This window comes from Musa acuminata, chromosome BXJ1-8 (assembly GCF_036884655.1).
Source record: "Musa acuminata AAA Group cultivar baxijiao chromosome BXJ1-8, Cavendish_Baxijiao_AAA, whole genome shotgun sequence".
In the NCBI taxonomy this organism is placed as follows: Eukaryota; Viridiplantae; Streptophyta; class Magnoliopsida; order Zingiberales; family Musaceae; genus Musa; species Musa acuminata.
The window spans coordinates 13,392,176-13,419,305 of NC_088334.1; the positions used below are offsets into that span (position 1 = coordinate 13,392,176).

Genomic DNA, 27,130 nt, shown 5'->3' on the forward strand with positions numbered 1-27,130 from the left:
AAACATGTTTTGTTATAGATCTTTGTGTGATGCGTTTTAATTCCATGAATGGCGACAATTTCGACCACCGCTGCATCAAGGGAACAGCTAAAAAGTGTTGCATTTGAAGGAACAGCTAAAAAGCAAGAAAAGGGCAACAAAGGTTGATTCGTGTGTAACAAAACTAGTTGTCATGTGAAAGGAGAACACGATAAGTCTCTTTTCACAATCAGTGCGCATGCAGAATTTAAACTGGGTTAGATCTATTATGACAAACATGTCCCGTAAGCAAGTGGCAAAGCCTGACATGTCTCAAAAATACCCAGAAAAATCTTCTCATTATGTAAGACTCTCATCACGGGGAGGATCAGTACAAGCAATCTCAGGGGGTACAACTATGCTTCGAGTACAGAAACACACGGATTGCAAAGGAGAACAGACATGTAAAAACACTGCTAGCAATTGGGTCAGATCTGACTAATTTCACCAACACAAAGAAACATATAGTGATAAAGCTGCAGAAAAGAAAATTCCAGTCTACGATCGAGAGCACCAAAGTAATAATTATGCCAGGCATGTGTAGCAGTGAAAAGGCAGACAGCAAATAGCTCTAACGAGCAAAAAAAGTGTTGGAAGTGGGAATCCACAACCATATTATGACAATCTCAAGTTGACTCACCAACTTGGTTAACTAGGGAAAAGTCAAAACTTAAACTCAGAAGCAATAATACATCATCTCTACTCGTAAATCCAAGGGTGGAGGTTGCTCTGCCACTGAGCAATGCCTTCAGGAAACCACAAAGCGATCTCCTTCCTTGCACTCTCAATCGAATCACTCCCGTGAATGACATTCCTGAATAAAAGCAAAATGTTAGGTGACTTTTACATGTTAAATTTACAAGTCAGAAAACTATTGCCATTCGCTTCTTGACAGCATTAGATCAAATAAAAAAAGTACTGCAACATATCCTCTTCTGGAAAAGAAGAAACATATGATAAGAGAAGCATCAAAACAGCTTCTCAAAGCATAGTGACGTTTTTGCTTTTACAAAATATACCTTTAACTAATGTACTTCTATCCAGCAACCGAGAATGAGAGTCTAATTATATAACTTTCTTTCTAAATCACAAGAGGAAACAGGTAGCAACCAACACGGCATCACCGATATGATATGAAAATAACAAGCACTGGAATCTTACCGTGCATGTCATACACAAGGAGCTTAAGCACATTTAAAATACAAGTTTGAACATATATATTGAAGGCCTACACAATTTCGTTTGTCGGATTCAATAGATGCCTTTCATATATGTCTTTTCACGTTAATGAACTCATCATTTCCCTATTTTGCAAATCTTGGCTGCCTTTCTATCCTCTATGATCTTGAGGGGTTGACCCCTTTAAACTTGTAGAATTCTGACCTCCAAAGGCATCAATCACAACACAGAGCCACCACTTTTAACATATCTAGTTAATCTTGCCCTTTCACTTGGCTCTAAGAAATTTCTTCCGGAGGAAGCCAATCATACATGGTCAACAAAAGAATAGAATGATTGCAAATTCTTATTTGATCACTTATTAGGGAGAGAAATAGGCAGCATCCTAGAATGCACTTGATGCTGCTAAAGCTGAGGCATCTTCTCCTTGTTTCATAACATTAGACTTATGGCTTTGATACTGGGTCTTGATAAACAAAGGAAATTAACCCAATTAAAGCTATTTATGCTTCAGACGACAAAGACAAAAAGGACAGATAGATCACCTGCCCATCACAATCGCATAATCCCCACGGATGGTTCCGGGGGAGGAATCCGACGGGTTGGTGGCACCAATGATCTTGCGGCCAGTGACAACCACATTCTTCCCCTCCCACACCATGGCAACCACGGGGCCGGAGATGATGTACTCCACCAGCCCAGGAAAGAAGGGCTTCGCGGAGAGGTCAGCATAGTGCGTCTGGGCGAAGGAGCGATCCACGTTCATCATCTTCAATCCTGATTGATCCATAGCACCGAAACACACCCCCAAAAAAAAAAAAATAATCTATCTTTTCTACTCCAAGGTACCGCCCAATAACACAGGAGAGCCAAAGTCCTCACCTTTCAAGTAGAAACCCTTCTTCTCGAACCGGCTAATGATTTCCCCAACCTGATGTAGGAACCGAAGTACAAGTCATTACTTACCGATCTACGATTGGATTACACTAAGAGAGAGAGAGAGAGAGAGAGATGTACAAGGCCTCGTTGCACGCCGTCGGGCTTGATCATGATGAAGGTCTGCTCCATCTCTGAGCCGCGTTGGTTTCCTTCCTCGCTCCTCGACGCCGCAAACAAGGACCCTAATCGTTTAAGCCAGAAACACCTATTGCATAGAGAGCGAGCAACGGGAGATTAAAGGACGAACTAAATAATGAATAACGCAACCCACAGATGTGGCATGAAGCATTTGCATCTTTACAAGAAAACTCCAGAAGCACATCGGTTCAACCAATGACTCGAGAGAGAAACGACCCGCACGCCGCGGAATAGAATCACACCATTATCGATGTTGGTTTAATATCGTGGGAATGGAATCCGCCGTTAAAATATCAATGTAGAAATGGAATATTCCGCGGGATGTTCGTCGCCTTTCGTTGCAATGCGTACACCTCAGCGGTCACGCGTCGGGCTTCAAATTGGTGCGTCCATTGCAAATCGGCAAAGCCAACGTGGTCGAGATTGGTGGCACCTTTTTCTTTCGACCCAAAAAAGATATCTTTGCGTCTCGCACATCTTCGAAGTGGGTCCCAAAAGAAAACCGCATGACGTAAGCACGGTCAGTGCGTCGGGTTGGGTTTCTTAATTTTCTTTTTATTATATTATTGCTGTACGAAATAGAGAAGTTTTTGGTTTGTGGTCCGATCAAGAGCTTGGAGGAGGAATCATGGAGTTGGTAGGTATCTCAGCTGCTTTGTGTCACGGGAACAACCATTATTTCACGATGAGGAGTACTTTGTAGAGAATTAGACGAATTAGGGTTTGTCAGGAAGGACGATATGTAATGGTCAAGCCTGTGAGTTTGAGACGCTAAGGTAGCAGCATCAAAGAGCAAGAGAGAGGGAATGGTGGATGCAAGGGAAGGAAGAGATGATGAACTCCTCTCCAACAACGACAACAGACTTCTGCTAAAAATCAGGAGGCTTTGTCCGCAAATTGATCATCCACTATTCACCTTAAATGATGAGAAAATAGGCGACCCATCTCACTGTACTCATCGAGCTTGAGAACTTCTTTTACGCTGCATTAGTTCCCTGGAATATTTAAGTTGTTCTATATCATGGTTATGCCACATTCTAAAGCAGGCATCAAGAATAGCTGAATTCTAAGCCTGAAGACTTTGTCCAACTTCATAGTCTCTGCATTGCATTTGTTACTCCTCGATGTAATTGCATGAATCATGATTTCTTGCTCCTCGGTCGTCTTCTTTCTCCTTTCTATGTTTACCGAGAATTGCTCGGAGGGAGGCACAATTGGGTTCCAGACTTACAAGTTCAAAAGGCCAAGTTCTATTTACCTTTAGCCTTTTGTGCGGCTAAACTTGATATAGATTTACCTCGAGAAACGTATACACTGTGGGAATCATATAACCTCTAAAACTTCACCTCTTTGATTAAAACTTGTCGTAAAACTATAAAACTTTGAGTTCTTCGCTACTGCAATCACCGAAGATTTTTTTCTATTAATATAAATTAAATTATCATAAATAATATATTATTTTTATTTAAATTATTAACTTTATTATTTATATAGTATGATTAAGAAAATGATTAAAATTAGTTTTCTTAATATATTAATTTCTTAACCAATTAATTAAATTATTATTGATTTATTTTCTAATAAATGATATAATTTTTAGAAAGTAAATAATTTAAATTTTATTTTTTATGTATGAACCATGAGAAATAAATTAATGTAAAAATAAAATAAATTTAAATTTAAAATAAATATTAAATTATCTTTTATCTTTCAAGAAGAGCTCATCTCGTATAAAGAGGCTTCCCTTAATAGGATCCCGAGAAATAGGATCATCTACTTTTATTCATATTTTAAAATATTTGATATCAAAATTATTATAATTTGTATGGTGTATAATAATATTTTAATTTTAAAGTTTTATGATTAATGAATAGTAATTATTGGATTTTGATGTTAGAAAGATTAGTTAATTTAATATTAATAAATAGTTCTAATTTATTTAATTAGACACATTTATGTTTCAAATAATTATATATATATATATACATATATACATATATATATATGTATGATTTAATTAGTTTTAAATTTAGAATCAGTAATTTAAATTATTTAATTTATAAAAAAGATCGAGGTTAATTATTATTTTTATAATTATTATAAATTTTTTAAAAAAATATTAATATTTAATTTAATAAGATGAGTCAAATTATGTCTATCTTGAGATAAGTTGATCGGTTAGACCAGCTCAGTGGCCAATACAATCTTACCAATGTGACTAGATATAACCTAACCCATATATACGACTAAGCATAATTCAACCTATACATCAAGCACTCAACTTTGAGTGAGGCTTAGTTTATCCCTTGAAGTTGGGCCCGCTTATGCAATTGGCGTTACACATGTCATTCAATACCTCTTTATCCAAACTATTATACCTTAGCCCAATCTATTATTTGAGATAAACATATGTAATGCATATGACCCATCCAAAATTCACATGGGTATATAATTTAATTTGATTTTGTATGCGCTAGTACTATATGATATAATCTAATTTTTTTTCCTTAATTAGTCAAAACTAAATTAGACTAATATAAGATGATTCCAAATCGATTCTATAGGGATTTGAGGTTGGTTCGTTATGTTATAATTGAATTGAGCTTGGTTAAGTTAATTAGATTATTTCTATTAGGATTCTGATTTATTAAAGACTATTAAGAGATTTTATGATTCATATCTTTATAATTTTATGAATTTAAAAGTTTTATATAATTGTATCATTTGAAAATGATTAATGATTTTTTATTTTTTATTATATTAAGTTGATGATATGGATATGATTATTATCATATTGTATGTGACTAAGATTAAATTGGAAATACAACTTGTAAAAAGAGTTAGGTGACCTTTTATCATATATTAAACATGATCTAATAGGTCATGTTTAAATATTATCATATATTAAACATGATCTATAAGATTAAACCTATCGATGGACATAATCTAATAGGTCATATATTAAACATGATCTTTTATAATATTTTATCATACTACTTCTTAAATGCATGCATGCATGAATGGAAGAAAGTAAATGAATGATCATAATTGTTTATGTATATCTATTGAGAACAAGTAAGACAATTCTCTTCAGGGATTAATAGATTATATGGTTAAGCAATTTTTTTATTCGTTATTAAGACAGTGTGAAATGAGTTATCTTTATTCGCTTTTGGGATGTATCGCATATAACTAATTTATGACTTTATTTACGACATAAAAATTATTATTATTTTTTTGTACATGAGTTTCATAGTAAATTAATATCTTATTTATTTTATATTAAATTATTGATATATATATATATATATATTTTATTAGTATTGAAAATTAATTTTATGGATTTTCAAACATTCCCACCCTAAAAAAAAAAAAAAACTTATGTATTTTTATCCTATATTTATTCTCAGGATAACCTAATAGATCTACTATCCTGTGGAAAAGATTTTTTTCATCACTTGTGATTCTATCAAAAAGATATAAATTTTAATTAAAAATATTTAATTATATAAAAATAAAAATTTAAATTTAAAAATTAAAAAGTATATAAATTATAAATAATAAGATGATAATTTATTTATTTTTATAAATCTGAGATGATAATTAAAAAGTCAATCGGGGCCCATTCGGTTGGAGCTGTCTCATATCTAACATTCTTCCCATCTAAGTGTTTTTGAATCAGGTATGTTTACAAAAGCTGATCGGTAGATCATATAAGATAAAACTATCTGTATATTTAATGTTCAGAAACACACACACACACACACAAACACAAACGATTGCTTATGTTAACTTCGAAGTTTGCTTCATAGAATTTGTAGGTTGATTATGTTCTTTAATCATTAGGGTTTCTTCTCTCCTACTACTCTAAACCCACCTATTCTAATATTAAGTTAAGCCACACCCCATTTCATGCGATATAAATAATCACAAGAACTAACTTTTCTTAGATTTGTTAGGTGGGGAGGTAACTTCCAACTCCATTCATTTATATCTCGACTGAATCTCAAATGACTTGTGTTAGTGTAAACACCTTTTTTTCTATTTAGTGTAAACACCCTTTTTCTTAGCCGTGACCCGGGAGGTCGTCTCGGCTCGTTCGGGGGTCCGAATGGCGGGGATCTCCCTGGGGCGGTACTCGTCTCCACCGGGATGGTCGGGTGCGGCCTCGGACTCGGGGCGATGCGGCGACTCTTCCCAAGCGGGGATCACCGGCGCGTCCCGATCGGGAGACCTCGGCTTGATACCTGCACAATGGTCGGGTGCGCTCGACCCGACCCCTCCGACGATCAAGTTAGAGAGATGCAGTGGCGGTTGGTTTTCTTGGGGGAATTCAGCCTTACCTTTCCCTTCGGGCTTGAGGACGTTTATAGGGGAACCCGGCATTCTCGGCTGCGCCATCCCGTCGGTCGGGGCCGTATCTCTGATGGCGTCCGATATCGCTGAAGACGTTGCGTATGGGAGCGGGGGATCGCAGGGTATGGGCGAGCTTCAACCGCTACCCACTTCCGTCTCGTCCTACTGTGCTGGGTCAACTGAAGGGGCTGCGGGCTCCGTGAGGCTAACGTCCGGACGCAGTCTGTTGCCCTTGTCGCTTTCCCTGGGGCGCCGCGCCTGTCCACGTGCGGGGGAAGTCGCCGGGGGCGGGGTTTACCATTTTTTGCCATATCATATCCCCCCCCCCAAAGGAAGCCATGACTCGGCATCGGACGGTGGGGATTCGAGGCATGGCTTTTGATCGGTAAGTGACGGTTCTTTTCGTGGGTCGCGACTGGGACTCATGTTCGGGGCGAGCAGGCCGCGCTGCGTAGGTGCTTCGGTCGGGGAGCACGTCTCCGGCGGGCTGGCCGCGCCGAGGAGGTGGTCTCGGGGGACATGCGGTCGAGGGGCAAGTCTCGGGCGGGCTGGCCACGCCGAGGAGGTGGTCTCGGGGAGCATGCGGCCGAGGAGCACGTCTCGGGCGGGCTGGCCGCGCCGAGGAGGTGGTCTCGGGAACATGTGGCCGAGGAGCACGTCTCGGGCGGGCTGGCCGCGCCGAGGAGGTGGTCTCGGGAAACATGCGGCCGAGGAGCACGTCTCGGGCGGGCTAGCCGCGCCGAGGAGGTGGTCTCGGGGGCATGCGGCCGAGGAGCACGTCTCGGGCGGGTTGGCCGCGCCGAGGAGGTGGTCTCGGGAAACATGTGGCCGAGGAGCACGTCTCGGGCGGGCTGGCCGCGCCGAGTAAGTGGTCTCGGGAAGCATGTGGCCGAGGAGCACGTCTCGGGCGGGCTGGCCGCGCCGAGGAGGTGGTCTCGGGAAACATGTGGCCGAGGAGCACGTCTCGGGCGGGCTGGCCGCGCCGAGGAGGTGGTCTCGGGAAACATGTGGCCGAGGAGCACGTCTCGGGCGGGCTGGCCGCGCCGAGGAGGTGGTCTCGGGAAACATGCGGCCGAGGAGCACGTCTCGGGCGGGCTAGCCGCGCCGAGGAGGTGGTCTCGGGGGCATGCGGCCGAGGAGCACGTCTCGGGCGGGCTGGCCGCGCCGAGGAGGTGGTCTCGGGAAACATGTGGCCGAGGAGCACGTCTCGGGCGGGCTGGCCGCGCCGAGGAGGTGGTCTCGGGAAACATGCGGCCGAGGAGCACGTCTCGGGCGGGCTGGCCGCGCCGAGGAGGTGGTCTCGGGAAACATGCGGCCGAGGAGCACGTCTCGGGCGGGCTGGCCACGCCGAGGAGGTGGTCTCGGGAAACATGTGGCCGAGGAGCACGTCTCGGGTGGGCTAGCCGCGCCGAGGAGGTGGTCTCGGGGGCATGCGGCCGAGGAGCACGTCTCGGGCGGGCTGGCCGCGCCGAGGAGGTGGTCTCGGGAAACATGCGGCCGAGGAGCACGTCTCGGGCGGGCTGGCCGCGCCGAGGAGGTGGTCTCGGGAAACATGTGGCCGAGGAGCACGTCTCGGGCGGGCTAGCCGCGCCGAGGAGGTGGTCTCGGGGGCATGCGGCCGAGGAGCACGTCTCGGGCGGGCTGGCCGTGCCGAGGAGGTGGTCTCGGGAAACATGTGGCCGAGGAGCACGTCTCGGGCGGGCTAGCCGCGCCGAGGAGGTGGTCTCGGGGGCATGCGGCCGAGGAGCACGTCTCGGGCGGGCTGGCCGCGCCGAGGAGGTGGTCTCGGGAAACATGTGGCCGAGGAGCACGTCTCGGGCGGGCTGGCCGCGCCGAGGAGGTGGTCTCGGGAAACATGCGGCCGAGGAGCACGTCTCGGGCGGGCTGGCCGCGCCGAGGAGGTGGTCTCGGGAAACATGTGGCCGAGGAGCACGTCTCGGGCGGGCTAGCCGCGCCGAGGAGGTGGTCTCGGGGGCATGCGGCCGAGGAGCACGTCTCGGGCGGGCTGGCCGCGCCGAGGAGGTGGTCTCGGGAAACATGTGGCCGAGGAGCACGTCTCGGGCGGGCTGGCCGCGCCGAGGAGGTGGTCTCGGGAAACATGCGACCGAGGAGCACGTCTCGGGCGGGCTAGCCGCGCCGAGGAGGTGGTCTCGGGGGCATGCGGCCGAGGAGCACGTCTCGGGCGGGCTGGCCGCGCCGAGGAGGTGGTCTCGGGAAACATGTGGCCGAGGAGCACGTCTCGGGCGGGCTGGCCGCGCCGAGGGGGTGGTCTCGGGAAACGTGAGACACGATCGTCGTTCTCTTTAGGCGTTGAGAAGTCGTAGTGGCCGTTTTCCACGTCGTTTCTTGCAGCGGCTTTGGGTCCGCATTTATGATGGGGTGTCCGTTGGTCTTCCCTAATGCGAGCGGGTGTGCGGATGAGCTGTCGGCCGCTAGGGGGAGACGAAGGGACGTCTCTTCCGGCGGGTTTTTCCTTGCATAAATGGCGTATCCTGTCCGTTCTTGACTTCTGCTGCTGAGTCTTGGACCTCGTTGTTTCTTTCTGCCATCGCTCCTTCCCCTCTCCCACGCTACCATCCCACAGTCGCTCCCTCGTCGTCTCTCTTGTTCGTTCCAAAAGCCGGTAAGGAATGTCCTTCTCACCTGTCTCTTCGCCTTCGTCCCTTGACAGAGTCCGGGAGAGCATGCCTCCGTCTTCCCCGGACGAGGAGGCGGCGCGAGCCCTTGAGGCTCTAATGTGGCCGCACGACCTCGACTCGGTGGTGAGCGGGTCGTCGCTGGAAAAGCTCCGGGAGCGTTATTACATCCCGGAGGAGTTCGTCCTGGCTGCCCCTGATCCGGGGCAGCGGTCGTACGACCCGATTCCCCGAGGTTTTGCGCTGACCCAAGATGCCCTAGAGGCTGGGTTGCGCCTTCCCCTTCATGCCCTCATTGTTTCCTGCCTATCTCTCTGGCGGATTTCGCCTTCCCAGGTGACGCCTAACTCATGGCGGTACCTGGTAGCGTTCTTGGGGGAGTGTTATTATGCTAACATCACCCCTACCCGAAACCTCTTTCTTTCATGTTTCCGCCTTCTCAAGGGGCCGGGGGGCTATTTCGTGTCGGCCCGGGCTGGCTTTCGCGTCGGGGGAGCCCCTTCGAGTAATAAAGGGTGGAAGGGGCGGTTTTTTTACATCAGCTGGCCGAGGGATTGGGGCTTCGGGGTTCGGTGGGCGGTGAGGGTGATAGATAACACCGTCCCGGATTTGAACGACGAGGAGTGTCGGGATTTGAAGAGGCTTCGGGCAATCCTTCCCGGCTCTCAGGCCATCCGAGCTATGACCGAGAAGTGGCTAGCCGAGGCGGGTCTTAGCCCGGCTTTCGGGGGTATGTTTATAGAGGGTGTTCTCCACGTTTTATTTGTTTCTACAGTTTGTGACGGTTTCGCTTGTCTTTTTCGCAGGGATGAAGCTCCTGTCCCTCCGTGGTAGTCGCTCTTCGTCGGCTTCTTCCCCGCGCCAGTTCGCTGCTTCCCCCCCGCGTTCCCCGGCCGACCCGGTGCCCGGTTCGGCGGGTGCCCCATTGGAGATCCCTGCGGGACGTCCGTCCAAGAAGGCGAGGATGACGGGTCCGGGGAAAACCAAGGCGGGGACCGCTCCTCCAATAGTTGTGGGTGCCAAGCGGACCACTCGGGAGGAGGGGCCTTCCCGATTTGAAGGGCCTAGCCAGGGGGCGGCCGGGAAAAGGGCAAACCTGCCCACGGTGGATGATCTGTGCGGGCTACGCGCGGGAGCCGACGAGCCCCTATGGGCAGCGGTGATGGGTGAGCTTCCGACAGGGGAGGCTTCCGACCCGCTGGTCGCCCGATGGAAGGGGCTGTCCCGAGGGGACCGGGTATGGGCCGGGGGAGATCCCTCGGCCGCCTTCCTTCGAGGCGTGCTCCACCCTGACCTGGCTCGGGACCTGTACACTCTGCCCTCGGAGACCATGCTCAGCAAGGCGGGGAGGTTCCTGACGTTGGTAAGCATTTTGCTAACTCCGGGTATCCCTGTGACTGTGCGCTGACCCTTATTTTCTTGTGGCAGGGCCTCCATTATTCGACGGCGCTGATGGACTGAGTGCGCGACGCTGGCCAGATAATCTGGGACCTCAGCGAGCGCAACTCCGAGTTGTGTCGTCAGCTAGAGGAGATTCACGCTGGGTCTGGCCCCGAGGCGGTGGCGGCTGCGGAAAAACACGCGACCTGTTCTGAGGAAGAAGTGGCGCGTTTACGAGCAGAGCTCGAGCGGTCGGGCGATTCGGTCAAGGAGCTCCAGGAGTCCCTTCGTTTGGATCGGGCCGAGCTCCGCCAGTCGAAGTCAGAGGCGCTTGGTCTCTCCAAGAGGGCGGAGAAGGCCGAGGCTGAAGCCCGCGCTGCTTCCGAGGCGTTGGCTGAGGAGGTTCGCCTCCGCCCGTCGAAGGACAAGGAGGCGATCGAAGCTTACAAGAAGTCCGAGAACTTTGAGCTCGGACTGACCAGAATGGGGCGAGTATCCTACGAGTATGGATACAGGATCGCCCTGGGTCGCTTCGGTTCGTGCCCTCCCGGCTCCGAGGTGGAAAGGGATCCGTTCGCCTCTCACCCCGTGGACCTGGAGGTGGATATGCCGGAGGACGTGCCGTTTGACGACCGCCCGAAGACTCCGGGTGAGGAGTGAGGGTCGTTTTTTGTACGTCGGGTCGAGGGTGCGAGGGTTTTGTGCATGGGTTTTGGCTTCTGTATCCCCTCCTTTTTTAATAAGATGAACTTTTCCTCCGATCTTCTGTGTTTGCGTGTTGTCTGTTTCTTCAGACGAAATATTTCCTAAGGTTCTGTATGTTCCAAGTCCGGGGCACGGGGTCGCCATCCATTGTGGCGAGCCTGAATGTCCCCGGTCGGGATACTCCGATGACCCGATAGGGTCCCTCCCACTTTGGGGCCAGTTTCCCCCTTACTTGGGTGGGGTGGCTGACCTCGACTTTGCGCAGGACCAAGTCCTCTAATTTTATCGACCGGGGTCGCACGTTCCGGTTGTAGACCCTCGCTACGGCTCTTTTGTAAGAAAGGGCTTTCTGGTGTGCGTCGGCCCGTCTTTCCTCGAGCAGGTCCAGGTTTGATCGCAGCCCTTCGCCCGAGGCTTCTTCGCTGTAGTCTGCCGTCCGCGGAGTCGGGACGGCTAACTCGGGTGGTAACACGGCCTCGGTCCCGAACGTGAGGCTATAGGGAGACTCCCCGGTCGGGGTCTTGGGGGTAGTGCGAAGCGCCCACAGGACGCTCGGGAGCTCGTCGATCCAAGCCGATCGGGTAGCGGATACCCTTCTCTTGAGTCCGTCGACGATGGCCCGGTTGGTTACTTCAGCTAGCCCATTCGCCTGGGGGTAAGCCACCGAGCTGAACCTCAGTTGAATTTTGTGCTTGGCGCAAAACTCTTGGAATTTCCTGCCGGCGAACTGCGATCCATTGTCGGCGACGATGGACTGGGGCAGGCCGAAACGGGTTATGAGGTTTCTCCATACGAACCTTTTCACTTGCGACTCCGTGATGGTCGCTAGGGGCTCGGCTTCGACCCATCTGGTAAAGTAGTCCACTCCCACGATGATGTACTTCCGCTGGCCGGAGGCGGGCGGGAGAGGCCCGAGTATGTCCAGTCCCCATTGCGCGAATGGCCAGGCACAGTCGACGGGGGTGAACAGGACCGCCGGTCGTCGGGTGGTACGGGCATGCTCCTGGCACGAGCTGCATCGCCGCACGAGAGCTTTTGCGTCCTGGCGCATGGTCGGCCAGTAGTACCCCTGTCGGAGTACCTTGTGCGCCAGGGCTCGCTCGCCTATGTGTTCCCCGCAAGCCCCTTCGTGCATGTCGGACAGAACCGTCCTGGCTTCGCTCGGCTCTAGGCAGCGCAACAGGGGGCGCGAGAAAGACCGTTTGTACAGCCGTCCTCCTTCCTCGGTGTACCACGCCTGCGTTCGACGCAAGCGCCGAGCTGTAGTAGTATCGTCGGGCAGGGTCCCGTCCTGCTTGAAGCGTAAGATCTCCTGTACCCAAGTTGCCGGCGCGCCGTGAGCGACGGTAGCGACGACCTCTATGGCTCGGCGGGGGAGTTCTTCGGTCTCGGGTCGAGCCCAGGGGGACGGGCCGGACGCCAGTTTAGCCAGGGTGTCGGCTCGCTGGTTCTCGCTCCTGGGAACATTCGACAGTTCAAAATGGGCAAACTTGGCGGCCAGGCTTCTTACCTGCGCTAGGTATTTTGCCATAGTCGGGTCCCGGGCCTCGTACTCGCCATCGAGCTGCCTAGCCACCAGCTGCGAGTCGGTGATGACGCGTATGTCGGTCACCTGCATTTCCAGTGCCAACTGGAGCCCCGCCAGGAGAGCCTCGTATTCTGCCTCGTTGTTGGTGGCTTTGAACCCGAAGCGGAAGGAGCGCTCGATCGAGCGGCCGTCAGGTGTCGTCAGAACCAGACCCGCGCCGGCGCCATTCACGTTGGCCGAGCCATCTACGTGGAGGGTCCAGGTATCGCGCAGTGGCTCGAGTTCTTCGCCGGTATTCGGCGTCAGCTCCGCAATGAAGTCTGCCACGGCTTGGGCTTTGATGGCGGTCCGAGGTATGTATTGTATGTCGTGCTCGCCGAGCTCCACTGCCCATTTGAGGAGACGCCCTGCAACATCGAATTTGGACAGGATAAGCCGAAGCGGCTGATCGGTTATTACCTCTATTGGGTGGGCCTGGAAGTAGGGGCGGAGTTTCCGCGCCGACAGGACGAGCGCCAGCGCCAACTTTTCGATTGGCGGGTAGCGTTCCTCTGGCCCGCTCAGCATGTGGCTGACGTAGTAGACCGGTAGTTGGTCGCCGGAAATTTCTTTGACTAGAACCGAGCTGACCGAGTGCCGAGAGACGGCAAGGTAGAGACTCAGCTTCTCCCCTGGGGAGACCGAAGCGAGTCGAGGGAGGCTGGCCAGGTGTAGCTTCATCTGCTCGAAGGCCGTCTCGCATTCCGCCGTCCATTGGAAGTTCTTCGGATCCTTCAGGGCCCGGAAAAAAGAGTGGCATCGATCTCCTGATCGGGAGAGGAAGCGCGATAAAGCGACTAGCCTCCCGTTGAGGCGCTGCAGGTCTCTGATCGTCCGTGGAGGCCGCATGTCGATGAGGGCCTGTATCTTTTCCGGGTTGGCGTCAATCCCTCTTTCGTGTACGATGAATCCGAGGAATTTTCCCGAGGTCACACCGAAGGCGCACTTGGTGGGGTTGAGGCGCAGGCCGAACCTCCGCAGAGTGTCGAATGTCTCCGCCAGGTCGGAGGGATGAGCCTCCGCCGTTCGGCTCTTTACGATCATGTCGTCGACATATACCTCCATGTTTCGTCCGATCTGGTGGGCGAACATCTTGTTCACCGTCCTCTGGTAGGTTGCCCCGGCGTTTTTTAACCCGAACGGCATAACTCTGTAAAAGTATATTCCTTGCTCGGTGAGGAAGGCTGTATGTTTTTGATCTTCGGGTGCCATCCTGATCTGGTTGTACCCGGAGAAGGCGTCCATAAACGAGAGTCGGGCGTGGCCGGCCGTGGCGTCGACCAGCTGGTCGATCTTTGGCAGGGGGTAGCAATCTTTTGGGCAAGCATTGTTGAGACTGGTGTAGTCAACGCACATTCGCCAGCTTCCATTAGGTTTTTTGACAAGGACTACGTTGGAAAGCCACTGTGGGTACCTCGCCTCTTCTATGAAACCGGCCGCCAGAAGCCGGTTTACTTCTTCTCGGATGGCCAGCTGCCGATCCGGGGCCTGCCGCCTGGGCCTCTGTTTCACCGGCCGGGCGTCGGACGAGACGTTCAGGTGGTGCAATGCGACTTCCGGGTGGACTCCTGTTAGGTCGGCTGGCGTCCAAGCGAAGATGTCGGCGTTGACTCGCAGAAGGCCGACGAGCTGCTGTCGTTCTTTTTCGGGGAGTTCCGACCCGATTTTGACTGCTTGATCGGGCCTTCCTTCGACCAGCGGCAAGTCGACGGTGGATTCCTTCGGCTCGGGGCGGGGGGTTGGTTTTTTTCCCTCCCGGGGGTCTTCCAGCGGGGATTGGATCCTTGCTCTCTTGTTTAACGACACAGCGGTCAAGTAGCAGCGCCTGGACTCCCAGGAGTTCCCTGCCACTTCCCCGACCCCATCGTGGGTCGGGAACTTGATGGTTTGATAGTAAGTTGAGATGACGGCTCGGGTCTTGTTGAGGGTCGGCCGTCCTAGGATGGCGTTGTATGCCGTGGGGAGGTCGACCACCAGAAAGGAGGTCATCACCGTTTTTGCCTTCGGGAAGGCTCCCAAAGTTAGGGGCAGGGTGATGACCCCTAGTGACGAGATCGAGGCGCCGGTGAACCCCGTGAGTGTTGAGCATACCGGCTTCATGTTCTCCTTTACCAGGCTGAGCTTTTGGAAGGCGTCCCAATAAAGTATATCGGCCGAGCTTCCAGTGTCGACCATGATTCTCCTTACTTGTGCGTTGGCGATTCTGGCTGATATCACCAGTGCGTCATCATGCTCGGCTAGTTCAGATCCCTCGGTCGGGAAGGTGACCTCGGGACCTTTTTCGGGTTTGGAGCCCTCAGCCCGGGAGGCCCTGGCGTATGCCCTTCCACCCACCGCGGAATTCCCTCCGGACGCCGGCCCGCCGGTTATGACATCTATGTGTCGCTCGATGGGGCCCTCCGGGCGTGGCGAGAGCTCCTTGTCTGGTTGGAGGTACGAACCGAGGTGTCCTCGGCGGATGAGCTCCTCAATTTGCCTTTTTAATTCCCGACACTCCTCGGTGTCGTGACCGGGCTGTCGGTGGAAACGGCAGTATTTGGAGCGGTCCGCGAGCTCGCGCGGACTCCTCATCGGGTAGGGCTCTTTGAGAAGGCCTTTCTCCTTAATATGGAGAAATATCTCGGTCCGAGAGGAGTTCAGGCCCGGAAGAGGGGACCCAGGCACCGCATCGTTGAGGCCACCGGCCCTGCGCCGGGAGGTGGCGGGCTGTTGCTGTTGGGACTGCTCGGGCTTGACCCTTTTGCGCTCGTCACGCTTGCCGACCATCCACGCCTCGGCAGCGATGTACTGGTTCGCACGCTGCAACATTTCGGGTACCGAAGTAGGGGGTCGCTCCACTAGAGACCAAAAGAACCGGGTAGGGCGCAGGCCCATCATGAATGCCTGCATCATTAAAGAAGGGTGAGCATCAGATAGGCCGCGGATTTGTGTGGTGAAGCGGTTCACAAAGTGAGAAAGGGGCTCGTCCTCCCTCTGGTTGAGCCCGAGGAGCATCGCCACCGATGGTTTCGGCTTGGCATGAGCCAGGAAGTTAAGCTCGAAATCCCTGGCCAGCTGGTCGAAAGAGGCGATGGTCGCGGTCTTCAGATTGCTGTACCACGCTCGGGCTGGGCCCCGCAGGGTCGTCGGGAACGCCCTGCACATCAGGGCATCGGACGTCCCGTATAGCGCCATTTGGGCGCGGAAAGCAGCCACGTGGTCCGCCGGATCGGTGGCACCTTCATAAGCATCTAGTGACGGGAGCCGAAAATGCGGCGGAATGGCCTGCTCTTGAATCTCGGGGATGAAGGGGGACCCCTGGTGTTGTTCGGCCCCCGGGTCTCCCCCGGTCCGGCGAACCTCGCGCTGCACCTCGTCCAGCCGGCGGCCTACGAGGCGTAGCTGGGCCCACAGTTCCTCCGCTGAGCCTGAAAGTGGGGCTACGGGCGTCGGGTGCGCCGCTGGTTCCTCCGCTTCTCGGCTCCCGGGTCGGGTCGATCGGCGCGGAGGGGAAATGGGAGACTCGGGGAGCGGTGCGGCGTTTTGAGCGCCGGCGGGCCGTTGCCGCGGTGGGGGTAGGGTTGAGTGTGAAGACGCCGGGGGAGAGACCAGCGGGATGATGGTCTGCATTACTCCCGTAAGGGCCCGAACCTGGTGCGTGAGGTCGTAGAGGGCTTCGGGTGGCACGGGTGACGGGCCACCGGGATTGGCGACGGGAGGCGATAGGCCCGGATCGTTGAATAATCGCCAATAGCGCTCCGAGGTCGCGGCGGGGCGCTCGTCCCGAATTCCCTCCTGTTGGGGGCGTTCCTCCGTCGCGTCGGTCGTGTGCGACCGGATGGCTGGGGGTTCGTCGGAGTGAGCCTGCGGATCGCTTGACATTCGGACCGGCCCTCCTTCTAGCGCCATTATGTTAGTGTAAACACCTTTTTTTCTATTTAGTGTAAACACCCTTTTTCTTAGCCGTGACCCGGGAGGTCGTCTCGGCTCGTTCGGGGGTCCGAATGGCGGGGATCTCCCTGGGGCGGTACTCGTCTCCACCGGGATGGTCGGGTGCGGCCTCGGACTCGGGGCGATGCGGCGACTCTTCCCAAGCGGGGATCACCGGCGCGTCCCGATCGGGAGACCTCGGCTTGATACCTGCACAATGGTCGGGTGCGCTCGACCCGACCCCTCCGACGATCAAGTTAGAGAGATGCAGTGGCGGTTGGTTTTCTTGGGGGAATTCAGCCTTACCTTTCCCTTCGGGCTTGAGGACGTTTATAGGGGAACTCGGCATTCTCGGCTGCGCCATCCCGTCGGTCGGGGCCGTATCTCTGATGGCGTCTGATATCGCTGAAGACGTTGCGTATGGGAGCGGGGGATCGCAGGGTATGGGCGAGCTTCAACCGCTACCCACTTCCGTCTCGTCCTACTGTGCTGGGTCAACTGAAGGGGCTGCGGGCTCCGTGAGGCTAACGTCCGGACGCAGTCTGTTGCCCTTGTCGCTTTCCCTGGGGCGCCGCGCCTGTCCACGTGCGGGGGAAGTCGCCGGGGGCGGGGTTTACCATTTTTTGCCATATCAACTTGAACCTTACTCAACATCATTTACTCATCTAAACCTAACTCATTCCAAACAAGTTTTCGAGCAGGCAGACAGGTTCAGAACGAGGATTGTCATCTACTCGAGGTTGGCCTTTAAACGGACTCCCCATTGTCTTGTCTTCATGCTTTGAGATATTCGATGAGCAAATTGGACCAGCAGAACTTGACCGATTCCAAACGATAGGGCACAGAGAAACAGATAAATAGAACGCAAAGTCTGGCTGTCAAATCAAAATCTTTCTTTAGGAGCACAAGTGGTGATGGGTTGAATCAGCTTAAACACTATCTTAATTCGCAGAGGAGAATAATAGTATTATTAGTTATGAGCCTGTGATGCTGCTCCTGCGGTACAATTAGGAAGAAAACGAAGCTTAAGCCTGTATATGTATATATCCATTGATCTACGAATGTATGACTTTAAAGTCAACAGACATATCTTGTCACCATCTTGAGCTCATTTGGCAAGTAAGATAAGATAACCCCAACCAGCAAAAGTGTTGGCATCAGAAAAAGTGGTGAGTGGAAGTTGAAGTGATGGCCAAGTAAATATCAGGAGAAAACCCTAAAATTGTTACTGAATTCCTAATATAACTCACGTACATGCCTGCCTTATAAATTTGTCCAGAATATATTATAAATATTTATAATATATCATATTGGAGCAGTGTCTAATCTTATAATTTAATATTTTTCAAAAATTAATTTATATTTATTAAATATTAAATATAAAATAAAAATAATATTTTTGATAATAAAAAAAATAAAATAACATGCATATAATGTAATACTAACTCCACCGAATAGATGTAGAGTGACATCGCCCATAGTTATTATAGTAATTTTTGTTTCATTGTTTCGGTTTATATCGTCTCTTGTCAATCTCCTATGTATTGTCAGAATCCGTAATGAATTATATATATGATAAATAATATTAATATTCAATACTCATATGTTATTATAATAGTCTGATAAAAAGAAATTGAATGCACCTAAAAGATCATGACATTAGATACAGTTAATCTTTTGACCATGTGAGCGATTCCTTCCCGCAAATGTATACATTTTATCCTTCTAGATTTTGATCCCTGCATAATCAATCTTGAACTTTATATATATATATTATTGTGATGCATCGATCCGAGATCTGTCCAATTTGTCTGAACCCAATCTCAATACAAAGGTCCGATCGGATCGAATTGCTGACCGGAAACACGTCCATCGATTGCTTCTGTTAAAGATGGCTTGGGATTCTCTCTTTCCACATCCATCCATTCATGTTGTTAGCAAAAGATGCCATCAAGAGAGAAAAGAGATGGAAAAAACATTTTACGCACTAAAGCATCTCAATGCCCAACAGGTTTGTACCTGCTAAAAAATATTTGTTTTAGATACTATATGTGGTATATTTTTAGGAATGGAAACATGTTTAATAAGCACCCACACACACAAACACACACACACACACCACCCCAAACCCAAAGGCAGAGGAGGAGGAGGATAGAGGGGGAGGTCACAGTGGACAAATAAAAGAGCAAGGCAAGGCAAGAAAAAGAAGGCCTCCTTCCTCCCCACCTGTTCACCTCCGCTCCTTTTTCCCTCACCATTAATTTGGTTGCCCAATGGACTCCTCCTTCCGATTGGATTGTACAGATTCCAACCTACACACCCATCCCACCTTGTAAAATTTCCCCTTTTCCTCTCCAACCTTCCATTTACTCTCCACCTCTGTCCTCCTCCTTTCCTCCCTTTCCCCTCCTCCAAAACACCCCCCCCACGTCTCTCTATCTTTATCTCCTCTTTCTTTGGTCTTCTGGGCTGAATAGAAGAATTCTGGAACTTTATGCTGGTGGTGGCTATTGAAAAGGGGGGGTTGTACTTTGGTTTTACTATGTCCGGAGTCTTTTGAGGACTCTCAGTGATATTGGTTTGGGGACTGCAAGAAGATGCCATGGAACTCTCTTTAATTTAGCATAAATTCTCACATAAAGAACAGTTTTTTCCCCCCTCCTCTCTTTCTTTTTCCTGTGTTGATTTTTATTGGGATCTAAAGGGAAGGGGAAAGAAGGGTTACGAATGGGAAAGCAAGGACCTTGCCACCATTGTGGAGTTACAAGTGAGCACTTGTTCATGTTCATGAGCTATTGTGGATCTTTGCCTTGCCTCTCTGATTTCTTTCGTCCTTCTCTCTTTCGTTATTTTGGTTTATTCTTTTTTCATGCTTTAATTTCTTAGAATTAACAATTTGTTCCAGGACAGAAGTCTAATTACGTGATTGTTATCTTCTGGTTATTGTTCTCATTAATTTGCTTGCCTTCAGATCCCAGGCTGGAAAAATATTGAAGGCATTCTGTGATGCAGACGCTTCTTGTTATCGTTCTGAATCGATGGGTTATTGGCGTGTTTTTTTCTCTTCTCTTGTTCGGTTTGCATGTTCTTCTTGGTCCGTGCTTTGCTTAGTTAGGTGGTGGAAAGATTGACTTCGTCGTATGTGACATTACCAGAATCTACTTATAGTCCGTGCTTCATTCTATTTCATTTTGCCTTTATATTTATGATCTGAAAACCTCAGATAAGACCTGCTTATCTTTGTAGTTTCTGTTGTCTCGCTATCACTTGCAAAATATTTGTCCCGGATTAAAGGAGTTGAAGCAGTGACTGTGAGACATTTTAGAGAAATTCCAGTGATCCGCAACAAGAATAAAAAATTTGCAGAGGCCTTGATTTTCCTTCTGCCTGTCTCGGTAGTCAGTAAAAAGAGAAATCGACATCCACTTGTTTGGAGTGATTTTCTTTGGAGATCCACCTGTCCCTAGATTGGGAATCCATGGAAAATTTGAACTTAGAACGATAGAATGTTTGTGTTATGTTTGATCTGTTGAAATTGGTTTCCTTTTCTGTTGATCATGTAGGCTTCACAATGAAGTGTTTAATAGCTGACTATTATTGGGAGATTCCTCTTCATAATGAAGTGTTTAATCGCTGACTATTATTGGGAGATTCAATATCATGCTATTGGGGCCTGCTGCTTTCTTATAGGACTCATTCCTCATGTACATTCTAATTTCGGATGTATCCTAAAACGAAATTTGAATTACATATTTCCATTAATTCTCAACTTCGAGAGAATGTAATTTTAAGGAGAAAAACTAGCAAGGATCTTTTGGGAGAGCTGGTGTATTTCTAGGTTTACATTTACATTCCACACTCATCTCCAATGATTTTGTCTCATGTAGTTTTTACCTCTTGGAACGCCAGTTTTCTTGACCTCAAAGCTTTTTTACTTGGACTAATTCTTATTCCATTGTTAGAATATTCTTTGATGCTCCCAGCCATACTATATTTTCACTGGTCGCTTATAAAAGTTTCATTCGTGACTTACAAGCATTTGCTTATTTCCAGTAGCAAATCATATTCATTGTTCCATTCTCTTGTGATCTTTACCTTTCTCTAGAGCACCCATCATCAGGAGTTGTTTTTAGAATTTCAGGTCGATAGTGATGTGTCAATTGGTATTATCTATGTGGTTTTTGTTATGCTTCTTCTTTAATAAGTCTTGGTTTTGTGTCAGATAATCAAGTCGTGCCATGTTGGTCCATATGGAATATGGATTATAAGAGACATTCCATATAAGTTATAAAAGATACTCATTGGTTAACAAAAATATCTGTTCTTAATTATTGTTTAAGCATTATCCAAAAAAGAGACAATAAAAAATGGGAATCTGGAGACAATCCAAAGGAGATGGGCTTAGATGGTACCTATAGATTAGGCTGAGGAGGTCATCATTTAAAAAGGGTTTATCACATTGGTTATGGTTTTATTGTATCATTGTGTTCTAATTCTGATCAAACTGCTTAGGTATATAGTACATTATGCTGCTTGCACAAGAGTTTGGCTTTTGAAAAGACAGGATGCAACATGATTCAAAAGTTCCTACTTTTGTTACTCTTGAAGTTTCCTATGTCCTTTTGTGGACATGAAAAAGACTTGGTTTTTGTTCATTTAGTAACACAATAATTTTACACATTTTCATTCATAAGCTTATTACATTTTTCTTTCTTGTTTTCTCTTTTGCTCATTTAAAAGGCTATAATTGTTTCAGTTAAGGAATTACATTTGTGTGCCACTATTCTATTTGACATATATAAACTACAAGACCTGTGTTTTCTATGCAATCATATGGTATCTGAAGCTAAATGTTGAATAGGTACCCCTCTCTGGCGGAATGGACCACCTGAAAAGCCAGTTTTATGCAATGCATGTGGTTCCAGGTGGAGAACCAAGGGTTCATTGACAAACTATGTACCACTGCATGCTCGTGAAGTTTTTGATTCGGATGAGTTAAAAGTTCCAAAAATCAAAAGTGTCCCCGTCAAACCCAAAAATGAGAAGTTGCAAAAGATACAACAAGGCAATCATAAATTGGAAAGTGAATGTGAAATGCAGTATTGTGACCAGAACTTCCACAAGATTGTAGAGGGAGATATAAGCAATCGATCCAGCTCTGGGTCAGCCATTTCAGGTTCAGACAGCTGTTTACATTTTGGCACCAATGATGCAAGTGACCTAACAGGTTATTATTGTTTTTGTTTATCAGACACCTTAGACTTGTTTGAGGAGATCTCAGAAACACCTTATTATTTGAATGTCAGATTACATTGGTAGAGAATTTTGGAAAGAGTGATGTTGTTCTATTGACCTTGAGATATTCAAAGTCAGAATTTTAGACATCACTTTTACTAATATTTTATTTACAATCACGTATAATACCCTTTTTTATAGCTAAACTTGAGGTTCATCAGAGGTGTCAACTATATGTAGATGAGTTTTAGTTGATATGACATTTATTGTTCTGAATGTACCATCTATATAGTGACAAAACAGTGTGTGTGTGTGTGTGTGTGTGTATGTATTTATGTATTGACTAATCAGTCACCTAATTCATGTCATCTCTGATGCATTGCATTCCATGACAAAGAGTTGTCTTTTTTTTTCTTTGTATCATATTTTGGCATCATAAATCCCTTTCAGATGGTTGTGTGGCTAAGAAAATATTTTTTATCTTGAGAATTAAAGTGTTTTTACAATATTAATTATTTCTACTCTGATTTTTTTTTCCTTTACAAATCTCAAGAAGTGATCTAATTACATTATGATAGTCCTTTTTTGATCATCAAGTTGTCCATTTAATTCCTTGGAAATGAGTCACCTCTTATATTAGCTGCAGATTAGCTGCTTAACCAAATTAGAACAATCAATTAGCATTGAATGAAAATAAACTGGTCAGAACCAGTGGGCGCTTTTAACTTTGGAGTCAGTTACTGATTCAGTATGTCGATTTATAAAGTGCATCCTTCTCCCTTCTGCATTTATAATGCTAGGTTTAAGTTATTAAGCATATTTGATATTTTAAGGAAATAGACTCACATATTCAAGTGGTACACGAAGATGAACTTGGATGCTCCAAGTTCAACTACACTGGGTTATGAATTTTTGAAATGTTTTATCTTTCTTCTAATGCTATTATGTGTTGAGGATATTATGCCTGTATACTTTTGACATTCGAGTGACTAATTGCAAACTTGCTGATAAACATGAAAATATTGTTCATTTGTAGATCTGAGTGATCATAATATGGTGGTTCAGCCATTTTACAGCTAATAAATGATAAAATTTTGGATCAGCTATGATTTAACCCAGTTTTCGTTTACCGGTGAATATATAACGCAGCAGACATGGTTGATCTACTGTGGGCAGGGATCTCAAGTATATTAATTGGTGAGGTCAACAATTTAAATCTCAGACCGCTACCAACTTTGGCAACCAGTTGGACCAGTATAATTCTACTCTACCGTGACAGTTATACCAATTTATCAAGTCTGGTTGAGAAAAAAATAATAAAAAATATATATCGACTGGTGCCAACCTATATGGTCCAATACGGGTCCTTGGTTGGACTAGTAAGTATCGATTTGAACCTCCCCATAGGCCTGTAGAACCGAAAGTTGATTCCTTAGATGAGGGCCTGAGACTGACATTTTCTTGTCTTTATTTCTTTCACCTCTTGATATGGTTAGATCACATCCGTCTTTATGTTATGTAGTGAGTCAACTTTCATTCAAGATGACTGAGGTGGTCAAGTCCAACACCTTGTGGTGGCATTGGCTGTCCTTCAATAAAAGACCATCTAGAAATAAGGCAAAGAAACATTAGGACGAAGTGAATGATTGGGTAATATTGCTGTTCAAACCTTCTAGTGAAATTTGTCAAAGTTTTTTTTTTGTAAATTTTGCTGAGTTTCTTATAATAGCTAGCTTCCTTGCACATTCCTTCTTGAAGTGAACGTACTTGGTTTGGAAGCTAAAGTTCAAGTTTTGACTATCATAAGTTCACGGTATGCATCTTATTCCAAGCTTGATTTTTTATACTAGTTTTGTCTGTGTTACTGTAATTGCTCCCATCATTTTTATATAATGTGTGGTGAGATATATGTGGACACTGAATTGCTTTAGTCACATGAGAATTTGGGAACATTCAAATTGATTGACAACAACAAAGGATCAAATTTAACTTTCAGTTTCCACCGTTGCGAGCCTCTTACTTGTTGATGCTATATTAGGCACTCACTCACCATGCATTGTCATTCAGTAATTTTTCTGTTTGTTTTTCAGGTTCAGTGCAGTCAAATGTATGTGATTCAATAGCACCATCTAAGAAGATATTTATGACTCGTCCTAAACTTTCTGTAGAAAAGCTCACAAAGGACCTATATTCCATTTTGCATGAAGAACAAGCTTCTAATCTGTCCAGATCCTCAGAAGATGATCTACTTTATGAAAGTGGAACTGCACTTGGATCTTTTGAGATCGGGTATGGAGGTGTACTCATTAAACATCCAAATTCAGAATCAGTAGACGAGGAATCAGAAGCTAGCTCATTTCCAGTAGATAAATCATACATTATGAATGAAGGTTATTCAGGTTTGTCATACTTTCGTGTAAATATTGAAAGCAAAGGCACAAGTCTTCTAAATTCTGGTACTGACACAATGAAATCTACAACAGAAATTGCCCAAGACAGTGCCAAAAGGTACTTTCTTGCTTGCAGAACAACAAGACAATGATATATGCTTATCTCTGAACAATGCATTTTAGGCTTGAATTAACTGGATTTTGAAATTTCATGCTTTGTCTGTCTTTGCCAGGGTTAAAATTTCGACTGAAAAGTTAAATATCCTGCAAGATAGAGTTTCTTCCCTAAGTTCTGCAGACTTGAATGTAAGAATGTGGTTCTTTATGTCTTTTAATGGGGTGCCTCAGAGGATGTTATGTCTCTTGTGACATTCTACACTGCTGAGATCTGATTGGACCATTTTACCTTTGTAGGTTATCATTAACTTTGAGAGTTTCATGAAATATCTGACACATGACGAACAGCAATTGTTGATGAAATATCTACCATCTATAGACAATGTCAAACCTCCTGAAAGGTCTGTTGAATTCATGCTTATGGCTTTATTATTTTAGTGAGGTAAAGTTGCTCTTCAGTTTTCATACCATCTTGTTATTGACGTGGCAGCCTCAAAAGCATGTTTACCAGTCCCCAGTTCTTGGAGACATTATCTTACTTCCAGCAACTGCTTCAAGAAGGAACTTTTGATCTCTCCATGTCCGGAGCAGATGCTGAACAGCGTAGGACTTTAAATAGGCTTGTGTCACTAAATTGTACAAAGTTTCAGTGGTTAGACCAGTATCAGAAAGTAAAGGTAAAACAAATTATCCATATGAGTACAAAGCTGCTGAGAATTTAGTATGACTCAAATATTTGAGTCTTAAAGACTGACATGGTTTGTTCTGACTGATATTTCACCTTAATTGCTGTAGGATGCACCCTCTAAGAAGATAAAAGGAGGAAATGGAATATCAAGCAGACAGAGACTTCCTGGTCTTTCCATTTCAGCATCCCTAAAAAGGCATCATGACAGGCAAAATCAGAGCTGTTCAGGTTTGGTTCTTTGATGTTTTTGCTGAAAAGAAAAACCATGTTGGAATGGTGAACATCATTTTGCTTATGCATTTTAGTCTCATACCTGGAGTATCTTCTGTTTGTACTTGGAAATTTTCACTTACATGATTAACTCTCTTAAAAAAGCTTTAGTTTATCAAACCGCTGGACAAATTACAGTTCTTTGCTAAGACTAGTTCGAGGCATATATGTATAAAAAAAGGGTCATGGTGAACTAAACAATGAACTTGTCTCTCTCAGTATAATTGATGGTTGTCCTCTCAATTTCAGAGATGAAAAGCACCATGAGAAGCCCTAAAAGAGTGTGCAGATCAGGGTGCACAAATCCTCCTTCAAGATGTTTTAGTCGGCCAAATTCTAGTTTAATTACCAGAGAAGCTGGTGACATGGGGGACTTTGTCGACCATGAAGGTGCATGCTTCAGCCCGAGAAGAATTTTTGCATCCCCTCCCGATAGGAGCTCCATGCAGTTCATTGCTGACAGTTCTGAAGGTGATGTGCTTCTGGATGTGCCTTCTGGTGTATCATTTCCTGAAGCAGAACTCTTGTACGATCCATGGGAACAGAAAACAAGCCAAATTGGTTCGCCAACAATGAGTGGAGTGGAAGCTTCTGTTCTCCCATCTTCGAGTTTCGCCAATAAATAGTCTTGAAAAGGCACTGATAACAGAGTAATGTGTAGCCAACTTGCTTACTTCCCTTTGGATATAACTGAAGGACCGGTGCCTGAATGATGAGTGTAACAGTCTTGCTCTTTCCCCCTTTGGGTATTACTGAAGTCTATGTTTTGGAGTATGCTGAGAACTGGCAATTGATTGACTTTTGTGCTGGCTTGGCCTTGTTTCTTTCTTGTATAGCTTGGCAAGATGGTTGTAACATAACTCGAGAGTAAAGGAGGAACATGTACAAACAGTAAAGGGGTGGAGTTGCAGAATTTATATGTATTGCCATTAAAATTCAGGAATGCACTGTGCTTTGCGGCTGTTGGATGCACACAAAGTCAGTAGCGTTGGCTTGTGCGATCTACTCTTCCAATGTTTCTTGAAGCGGTTGAGATTGGTTGGTGTATGTACACAGGTGGTTTCGTTCTTTGTTGTTTACAAGATAACGTTTTCTCTTGTGCCTATGTAGTAGCGCGTCTTTTAGTATGGGTCGAGTGTTTTTTTTTGACTCAGGCACCTTGAGAATCATTCATCCTGATCCTCCATCGTAGCGGGTCCTCTAGCACAGGTTGAGTTTTCTTGACTAGTGCCTCGAGTGTCATTCGCCTTGATTCAACGTCGTAGTGGGTCCTCTAGCGTAGGTTGAGTTTTGTTGACTCACGTGTCTCGGGTGTCATTCGCCTTGACCTTTCGCTGTAGTTGGTCTTCTAGCACGGATCGAGTTTTTTCGACTTATGCGTCTTGGGTGTAATTTGGTTTGGGCCTCTATCGTAGTGGGTCTTCTAGTGCGGGTCAAGTTTTTTCGACTTAAGTGACTCGGACGTTATTAACCCTAATCATTCACTTTGTCTTTTTTCTCTAGTGGAGTCCTCATCGGTCGAGGTGTTGAATCTTAGATTTTGATGATGAAATCAATTGGTAAATTATTTGATCTAATCTATATGATGAGAAAAGTGTATAGG

At 46.9% G+C, this 27,130-nt stretch overlaps 2 protein-coding genes across 5 annotated transcripts; one reads left to right on the forward strand and one right to left on the reverse strand.

Moving 5' to 3' along the window:
• Positions 1-525: 525 nt before the first annotated feature.
• On the reverse strand, positions 526-2,582 carry LOC135587597 (nucleoside diphosphate kinase 1-like). 2 transcript variants are annotated; one of them, XM_065079181.1, is made up of 5 exons: positions 2,438-2,582; positions 2,215-2,341; positions 2,080-2,128; positions 1,743-1,974; positions 526-832 (listed from the first exon to the last, which is right to left on the reverse strand). In XM_065079181.1, exons 2-5 carry the CDS (start codon positions 2,263-2,265, stop codon positions 718-720), a joined length of 447 nt encoding a protein of 148 aa, XP_064935253.1. In that variant the 5' UTR covers positions 2,266-2,341; positions 2,438-2,582; the 3' UTR covers positions 526-717. The 2 variants fall into 2 exon arrangements, with proteins under 2 accessions (XP_064935253.1, XP_064935254.1); XM_065079182.1 differs by lacking the exon at positions 2,438-2,582 and having other exon boundaries at positions 2,215-2,409.
• A 16,364-nt stretch (positions 2,583-18,946) lies between these two features.
• Positions 18,947-26,466, forward strand: LOC135587598 (GATA transcription factor 26-like). 3 transcript variants are annotated; one of them, XM_065079186.1, is made up of 9 exons: positions 18,947-19,594; positions 21,689-22,054; positions 24,153-24,461; positions 24,546-24,570; positions 24,686-24,758; positions 24,867-24,970; positions 25,060-25,246; positions 25,365-25,485; positions 25,777-26,466. In XM_065079186.1, exons 1-9 carry the CDS (start codon positions 19,555-19,557, stop codon positions 26,151-26,153), a joined length of 1,602 nt encoding a protein of 533 aa, XP_064935258.1. In that variant the 5' UTR covers positions 18,947-19,554; the 3' UTR covers positions 26,154-26,466. The 3 variants fall into 3 exon arrangements, with proteins under 3 accessions (XP_064935258.1, XP_064935257.1, XP_064935255.1); XM_065079185.1 differs by having other exon boundaries at positions 21,689-22,003; positions 24,153-24,570; XM_065079183.1 differs by having other exon boundaries at positions 18,948-19,594; positions 24,153-24,570.
• The last annotated feature ends 664 nt before the right edge of the window (positions 26,467-27,130 follow it).